Raw genomic sequence first — 9,471 nt, 5'->3', positions numbered from 1 at the left:
GACCAGCCATTTTCCTCAACCGACCTTGACTCTTTATATTTAAATATTTCACCATGGATTGATTAATTAATATCAATCCATTTTCCCTCTTAACTAAAAATCAGAAGACATCCACTAGAAGTCTTGAAGAACAACCAACCTTCATAGATAGATCAAACCTTAGCAGTTTCAAAGTATAAGGCAAGAAAACCTTTCTATATCACTCTTTAAAAACCAACACATGCTTATATAATTCATGTATATTATATAAATTATGCATACTATTTTAATAGCATTATTTCATTGCATAACAATATCTTTATATATGAACCAAGTATGATCTGTTTCAAAGGACAATCTGTTTTCCAAAGTACTAGCTCTTTTCTAAAGGATAATCTGTTTTCCAAAGTACCATCTCTTTTTTTAACAAGGATCTGTTTTCAAAAGAAGGATCTGATTTTCAAAGTATAAAAATGTTTTATGGAATCATTGTGAACAATGATGTATGAGAATTGACGGTATGGGAGGAGGGCTACATAAGATGAGCTCTAGTAGTCTGATTCCAAAATATGTGTTGAAGTTTCTATTGGGACTGGACTTCTGGGATGAGCTCTGGAAGATCCTACCCACATAGACAATTGTCTAACCAGGTTGTGGGCTTTAGGGATAGACTCCGAAGAGTGCCTTTCCAAATATTTGCTCAAACAGGATTCCTAACTTTAAGGATCAACTCTAAATAGTAAAGGGCCAATATGTGCTCAAGATCTTACTATACTTTCACAAATGATGATATACTTTATAAACCAGTATATGTATTCAAATATGTTTTTAAAAGTGTTATCTATAAATCTTTTTATAACTTGTTGGGTCTTTAGACTCACTATGCTTGTGTGGTGTAGGTACACAGCTATAGTCTTTTTATGACAATTAAAGGGAGACTTGGAGTGGGGCAAGGTGAAGAGATGTGTGTGAAAGGAGGGACAAAGATAGAAGACCGAGCCCTTTATTGGGTCTATTATTAAAAGATTGTATTTTCGCAGTAAAGGACCCTATCTTGATATTTTTGTAAGCCAAGGACCGTGTCTTATGTTTATAAACCGAAATTTTGTAGCTCCACTTTTTATAAATGACAAAATGCTTTCGCACATGTTTCTGTTTTCCGTTAATTATGTTCACATTTCAAACATCCCTCACTCGGTGTAAGTAATTTAGGAGTTAGGGTTGTTACAACATTACTAGAGAGTTGTAAAAGACTAATTGGAATGAGAGATGGAAAGAATATTTAAGTTTAAGGGGGAAATTTATTTGAAATTAATCATTTGTGTATTATAAAACGTTTTATTTCAGGATAAATTTTATTCATATGATATTGAGAGTTATGACGTCGACGCCTGTTGAATAAACTTAAATTAATAAGTTTTTAGTTTTTAATGTTTAATATTCTTAGAGTAATAATACTAATTTAGGGGTGAGTGGGATAACCAAGAGATTTGGGTGGGAGACTTATTTAATATTAACAATAATTACTTTGTCACTTGAAGATTCAAGCATATGAAAGGTCTATGCTTTCTTATAAAGACTAGTAAGAATTCATTTGAGATGAATAAGAAAAATATAATTTTCCCTCTTGTTACTAACAACGCCTTGAGACACATGAAGACGATGTGGGAGAATTGGAGGTATGACATAAATCTTGGTAAGTTAAGGAAGTACGAAGGAAATGTGGAAGCAATCAGGGCGGATAAGCCTGATGAAATGACCCAACAAGATTGGGAGTGATTGCTTGAAACCATTACTTTACCGATAAATTTCAGGTTTCTTCTTTCATATTTTGTACTTAATATAACATTTTAATCTAAAATTATATATATTAATTACTGAAACAAAGCGCTACCAGCATAGAAAACAAAAAAAAAATCAAAATATGCACATCGTTTTGGTAGCAAATCATTTACACATCTGCAAGAAGGATCAATTGCAAACTATGAAGATTTCTTTTTGGCGACTAAGACCAAAAAGATAAAACTGTTGATCCGCACATACTGAATAAAGTTGTAAGTATATAAAATATGTTTACTTTATATTTTATCTATTAATTGTATTATAATATTTTATTGTAGGATGAATTAAGAAATTTGCGAGTTGAACGTCCTGACATTTATGATGTCGATTTAGTTGAAGAAGTTTTTGGCTTTCAACACAAGAGAAAGATTATAGGGTGGGATCAGTTTTAGCTTCCCAAGTTCAAGGTCCTGCACCGTCCAAAAAATAACTACGTCAAGAGACTGTAACAATGTAATGAAGACTCGATGATATGGAAGAGACGATGAAGGCTTAAAAGGAAAAAGAGAAGACCGCGAGGTACGAGTTGGAAAACATGTTAAAGGATGAAATGAGGATTGAGAAGGTTCAAATGAAAGAGAGGATGAGGATGGAGAAGGCTCAAATGGAAGAGAGAATGAGGATGGAGAGAGCCGATATGATGCGTCTTATGTCACAGTTTATGTCGGTGGATCGATATATCCTACATTATTTACCCAATTTACTAATGTATTTAATTTGTATGAACTCTTTTTCATGTTTTGTTTTATTGTTGTGTGTTTAAAACAAGTTTTTATTAATTGGAGATTTAAAAAAAGTTATATTTGGATAAAATTGTAATTTGCAAATTTAACTTTGATTGTTTACAAAAAAAAATATGTTAAAATGTTTTTTTTCCTTTAATGTTAAAATATGCCGGAATATTTTTTCTTTTCAATCATGAATTGGAATTGATAAACTTTTTTCAATTAGACTGGCATTCATTTTGACAAGATGAAAATTTTATTTATATTTTTAAAATTTAGGAAGAATGATTGTGATATGAAAAAAAATTACTTAAATTAAACATTGATAAAGAGTCTAATATAGTTTAGAGTTTTATGCTATGTTTCCACATTATTCCCTCTTTATTTAAGTTTGTATTTATAATATAGTTTGAAATTGATCAATAAATGAATTTCAACAACATTATTGATTTAAAAAACCAGCATTTTAGCATTTTTGTTGCACATCATTTAAAGTAGAAACAAATATTAAATTCCAAAAGACATAAATAATGAGATAATTTCAAAATATTACAGAAAATTATAAATATTGTTTCATGTTGGTGGCATACCATCATAAAGTCTAAACATGTATAATTCAACCCTTTTTTTTACTCCTAACTTTAATAAAAAAGACTTAGTAGTCAACATAATCCATGTAAAATTTGATAAATATCCCATACATTAAAGAAAGACCTTTGGGAAAGTGGAGGCACACAATCCATTTACATTTTTTTAAGGTGGAATAAGTTTTTTCACCTGAACTCAATCATATATTCACGTTTTGAAAGACAATGCTACTACAAGGGACATGGACACTACAGTCCAAAAATATGGTATGCTTAGTCATCAACGATCCCTTCATGTTTATATACTTCACATTGTTCACTTTAACTGTTTTCATAGGTAAATCAGTAAATTACTAATAATATGGATTTTTTTCTCTTATGTCCCTTTTGTAGTTAAAACTAGAACAAATACATGCATATCATTACCATAATTGACATAAATCTCAATATTTTAGCGTTCACATATGTTACATAACAATAAATGCCAAAAAGAGTAACTGAATAGATAAGTAAATTCAATATATTACTTATAAATATTATGAATGTTACATGCTGGTGCAAAAAAGTCACTAAAACATGAACAATTCAATTCTTTTTACTGCTAAATACTACTCAATAAAAAATATTTGGCAGTAATTAACATCCTATACCAATATAGTCCATGTAATTGGATTTTGGGTTTGAGATTTGAGAAACTATTCATTCTTTCCAAGTTTGAAGACACTTGGCCTAAAGTAAATGGACCTCCGGGGATGTGGAGAAGGATCGAAGATGGCATTATTCATGGTGGAGTAAGTTTTTTCACCGGAAATTGATTTGATATTCACATTTTTAAAAACAATGTTGGTGCAAGGGACATGAGTGCTGCAATCTAATAATATGGCATGTTTTGTGACCGATGTTCCTTGTATGTTGATATAATTCACATTGCTCACTTTAACCGCTTTCATCTGTAAAAATAAAATAAAAAATTAGAGAGAAACAAAAGAACAGAAATTGGATTAAGGAAATAAAGTGTTTAACAATTAACCTGTTCAGCACAATGGGTGGTATTGCAATAATGTTGATCAATAATGATAGGATTCTTTGTATTGTGAAGCAAAATATTCTCAAATGTTATATTTCTAGCATATCCATTCCCTCCCTAAATTACATTAAAACAAATAATAATTAATAGTTAGAAAAATAAATAAATAAATTACCCTTCAATATTATTATTATTTATATATTACCGGCCATGTTTTTATCCTAGCTCCATTGGTTGTCCTAGTCAAAGTGCAGTTCTTTACAAGTATTCCTTCCACTTGGGCATAATCTCCACCCTTTCCAAGACTTCCAACACTAATATATAGCAATATTATTATATTAAATAGACATTTTTACTAAAAGACATATCAAATATTAAAGTTATAATTACCTTAAACCATGGCCTGGTCCACATTGAACTCCTTCTATGATAATATTTGAACACTTATTATTAATGGCAACACAATCATCTCCTATCGTAGACAAAATTTGAAGACTTACCCATTAATAAATGAGCAAAAATATATAACTACAATTAGTAAATTTGAATGAAGGTGTTACCGGTTCTGATGATGGAGTTCATGATATGGATGTTAGTTGAAGAAGATATGTCGATTCCATCAGTGTTAGGACTATTCTCTGGAGCGATTATTTTTATTTCATATATTTTGACGTTGTTGCAATCATTTATGCTTATATGATTTCTCGGAGGGTTAATATGAGTCAATCCTTTAACTTCAAGATTGTTGCACTGACTAAACCTCATTGCCTATACAACGTAACAAATCATAAGAAAAACAAATAAAAAAGTTATTTTAATATAAATTATATGTTGAGATAGAATTATTCAAAGTTAAACTCCATCTCACCGTTGGTCGAGAACAACTTCCCATTCTTGGATACTGCAAAAAAAATAATTATAGAAATGAATAGTTAAACACTTTTTTTTTATTTAAATGTTGTTTTAAAGAATAAAAATGTTCTAAGAGTTTATCTTACTTTGTATTGAAATGAATATTCAAAATTGTTATTGTGGAGGTATCTGAGATTACTGCCTTGCCACCACGGTAGACCATTTCCATTAAGTTTTCCTTTTCCATAAACATTAAGACCATTAATTTGCGAGAACATTATCCATGTGTTCGATGCACATTCCGCCCATTTATTTATATCGTCTGGCGCTATTAGAGTTCCGTCGATCTGAATTTGAGGTGATTGAGATATGCAAGGACCACTAAAAAGCAAAGATCTAATAAAGAAAGTCTTTTCAGCCGGCACAACCATAACAGCAGTGTCTCTTGTACATGCACAAGTTGCTTTCCATGCTTGTAAAAATGCCTTTACAAATAAATACAAAATGTTTAGTCTAGCGTACGATAACTCGTCACCTTAACAATACTACATGTTTCAAATAAGTGAAATAATTTACCTTAGAATCATCGGTATTTCCATTTCCAACCGCACCATATTGTCTCACATCAAATGTAATAGCAAGACAAATATCTAGATAAAAAATGCAAAACAGAAAGAATAAACCGAGATGACTCTGCATGAAAGAAAACCAAAATAAAAACATGTTAATATGTTTTTCTAAATAAAATAAAATAAAAACTAATTAGATTCAATAAGTTGATAGAAAAAGGTGATCACCATTATCAATCAATTCTACTAGCCAAGAATTACAAAAACAAATCTTATTGAAACAAATTCAATGTGTCAAAACCCAATAATTTTTGTTGATTTTATAGTCTTTCTAAGTTCAATATTTTAGGAAAATGTATAAAGTTAAAAATATTTCATGTATATTTTTAAATTTCAAAACTATTACATGTGTATTTTTTTAGGATTTAAACAATATATAGGAATTTAATTTGAAATTGTGTGATTGTAATATGTAGACTTAAATTATTACTATTTCATGAATTGCATCATGTTGGTTTGGTTGAACTTGACCATTTTAGTTGCCAAAATAGGAAGATTTGACTCCATTTAATTTCTTTGAAAATATTTTGACCACATGTAGGGAGATTATGGATAAAATTATAGAGTTTTCTAATTTGATTTTTCACAAAATATGTTCATCCTTTTTATTTTGATGATTAATTTGATCATATTTTGGAATTTAGAGTGAACTTAACCAGAATAAAATAGTATGAATATTTTTAAAAATGAGAGGCATTTCTTTTTACAAATACACTATAATTTTACTCTTTTCTCTCCAATTGAAGAGATTGCAACCTATCTAATTTCATATATTTGAGGACTAATTTGATCTCACCAAAGTATATGTGTTAACTTAAACATGAAGTAAAATCTAAGGGCTAATATGTGTTTTGCTCACATGTTTAGTTTGACACTATTTCTTTCTACTTTATTTTTGTACTTTAGAAAGACAAGATTATTTTTTGAAAACCATACAGGAAATGTTGTCTACCTATCCTCTTGAGAGAAATTATAAGTAGTTCCATTTTTTTAAAACTGAAAGTATAGTTTGAAAATCTAGACCTCAACACGATTGTCGAACGATAATGCAAACAACGTCACATGATCATGGCCCATTAGACGTGATTCATTTGATGATGAGTTGCAAACAAATTATGGTTAAATAATTTCATCGAATAGATATATAGTGAAATGAGTTGCAAACTAATTATGTCATATATTGGAATTTTATAAATTAAAATTAAAATTTAATGATAATGATAATCATTAAAGTAAAGTAAAAAAAATAAGAAAGTGATTGAAATGTATAGAAACATCTACTTATAAAAAAAGGAGACACGTGTAGAGTATTATAAGCCAACTAGAACAAATGAGAATACTAAAGAAGGCCCTAGAATTGTCTACATTTCTCTTTCAGCTCCTATTATTGTTTATATATAGACACTTTCTATCATCGGTCTTGAACATCTTTCCTAAGCATTTCTACAAGACTACAAATTAACACTTTCTATAATCAATCAGAAAACGAATCTATCATCCAATCTATTAATTAATTAATGGCGCTAATTCCAAGCATTTTCAGCGGTCCAAGAAGCAACATCTTCGACCCCTTTTCAAGTCTCGACATCTTCGAGGGTTTCCCTTTCTCAAGTTCAGTACTGGATAATGTTCCGTCCTCCGCCCGAGAGACCTCATCCTTCGCCAATGCAAGGATCGACTGGAAGGAGACAGCGGAGGCGCACGTATTCAAGGCCGATCTGCCCGGGCTGAAGAAGGAGGAGGTGAAAGTGGAGTTGGAAGATGGAAAGGTTCTCCAGATCAGCGGCGAGAGGAGCAGAGAGCAGGAGGAGAAGAACGAGAAGTGGCACCGAGTTGAGAGGAGCAGCGGCAAGTTCCTCCGCCGCTTCAGGCTACTATGGACAACGGCGTCCTCACGGTCACTGTACCCAAGGAGCCGGAGAAGAAGCAGGAGATCAAGACCATCGACATCTCCGGCTGAAACAAAAATTCATTTATATCTAGCGTATTTTGTTTTGTTCTCTTTTCTTTTGTGTGCAAATAATGTAAAAGTGTAATGTGTGTGAGACAATCTACGGAATTAATATATATTATCTCTCTAATTATCAATATATGTTCAATATATGTTTGTTATCATTAATGTATTAAATATTGTATCATTCTATGTATATTGCATAAGCTCCCTCCTTTTTACATAAAATTCTTGAACCCTTTTTTAAAAATAAAGGTTCAAAATCCATATACATATTGTATTTAATAAAAATGCACCAAAAATGGGGTGCTGTAGCCCCTACAAAGTTTTTAATTACTTTAAATTTCTTTAAAATTTTATGTGAGGAATATGATTGATTTTCAACAATTACTTTGATTTTTTTATATTATGGATGCAGGTTTGATGTTTGATTCATGTTAGGGATGTTTTTATGCAATTAGATTTCTATTCAGGCAAAAATTATATTTTGTGTTTTTGGTATTTTTGGCTAGGACCTTTTAATCGAGATCGAACGTCGAGACAAGCATCTGAACGAAATTTTCCCACCAATCAAGATCTCGAACAAAATATTCCCGTGCGACCGAGGCCTGCGACCTTAACCCAATTTTCATCGTGCTTCGTTTGTTTGTATGTGTAAACACTAAAAATCTACCTATCAAATTTATAAAATTAAAATAATTATTTTAATTTTTTTTTCGAATAAATAAAATCAAAATAATTAATCCCAAGGTCAAAACTTAATTAATTAGATTAATTATTATGATAATTAAAATCTAAATTATTAAAAAAAATAACCAAAAACAATAATAAAATTATTTGGAAGAAATGTTATACTCATTTTATTTTAAAATAATTTTGATAAAATATCAATGGATAAAAATAAATAATTCGCAATAATTAAAATACCAAAAATTATTTATTTAACCCCAAAATATAAAATAAATAAAATAAATTGACAAAATATTTGTCATATTTATTTTTAATATTTTGTGTATTTTAAAATATCAAAATTAAAACCTAAAGGCTGAAAAAAATCAATTTCAAACAAACCTTTAAGGTTTTAAAATAAAAATAAATCAGTAATCGGGTGTAGCCGAAACCCAGATTTATTGTTACATCCAGAACAACGTCCATCAGATAGACGTTGGAATCTTCTCAAATGCCTCAGACGCGCCAGCATAGCCCGCTGCAACAGAAGGAGTGTGTGCCCGCGAAGCAGCGGACTGACTAACACGAACGTTAGCTCCGTCAAGCAGAACGCAATGGAAATGCCAAAACATTGACGGAACGCCAACAGACCGCTCTACGTTAGCGTTCTCGCCCGAAACAACGTTGTTTCATCCTCCGATTATTGTCTTCATCACGACGCCAGATGGATAATCATCCATAGCCATCTTTGATTTTTCAAAGATCAAATTTTATCGTTTCTAGACGGATTGACTCCGTTCAAAAGGTGAAATGATCACACTACCACAATGATTATTTCTCCTACATATAAAGTCATAATCACTTATATCAACAAGTTGGATGAAGAACAACAAAAAACATCATTAATTACTATTGCCTGATTCGATCCATTTGAATCCCACAACCGACTTCGAGAGGCTATAATAAACCTTCCTTAACAATTATGAAGCCAAGAGATCTAATCTCTAGCTTCAAATTAAAAATGACAGAAATCTTCCATTAAAGCTCCAAGCTTCTAGATTTTTTGAAATTTTTTGTAAGCTCTTAAAACTTGGATCTGAGCATCCCCAAAGCTTCCCTAAGGTCTAAAGAGTGTTCTTCAATCCTTGGTATGCTTCCAATCACCCTTTAATTCATACTTCCAGTTTGAATTTGAAATTTTTATATTTCA

General features: G+C 30.8%; 1 protein-coding gene and 1 pseudogene across 1 annotated transcript; one reads left to right on the top strand and one right to left on the bottom strand.

Moving 5' to 3' along the window:
- Positions 1-3,828: 3,828 nt before the first annotated feature.
- On the bottom strand, positions 3,829-6,718 carry LOC124935197 (probable polygalacturonase At3g15720). The gene is made up of 9 exons (XM_047475647.1): positions 6,665-6,718; positions 5,589-5,705; positions 5,159-5,497; positions 5,029-5,061; positions 4,721-4,928; positions 4,551-4,632; positions 4,366-4,474; positions 4,164-4,277; positions 3,829-4,083 (listed from the first exon to the last, which is right to left on the bottom strand). The coding sequence occupies exons 1-9, from the start codon at positions 6,716-6,718 to the stop codon at positions 3,829-3,831; spliced, it is 1,311 nt and encodes a 436-aa protein (XP_047331603.1).
- Positions 6,719-7,143: 425 nt separating this feature from the next.
- LOC124936561 lies at positions 7,144-7,616 on the top strand (annotated as a pseudogene).
- The last annotated feature ends 1,855 nt before the right edge of the window (positions 7,617-9,471 follow it).

Source organism: Impatiens glandulifera, chromosome 4 (genome assembly GCF_907164915.1).
Source record: "Impatiens glandulifera chromosome 4, dImpGla2.1, whole genome shotgun sequence".
Classification (NCBI taxonomy): domain Eukaryota; kingdom Viridiplantae; phylum Streptophyta; class Magnoliopsida; order Ericales; family Balsaminaceae; genus Impatiens; species Impatiens glandulifera.
This window is presented reverse-complemented; position numbering and strand designations above follow the sequence as displayed.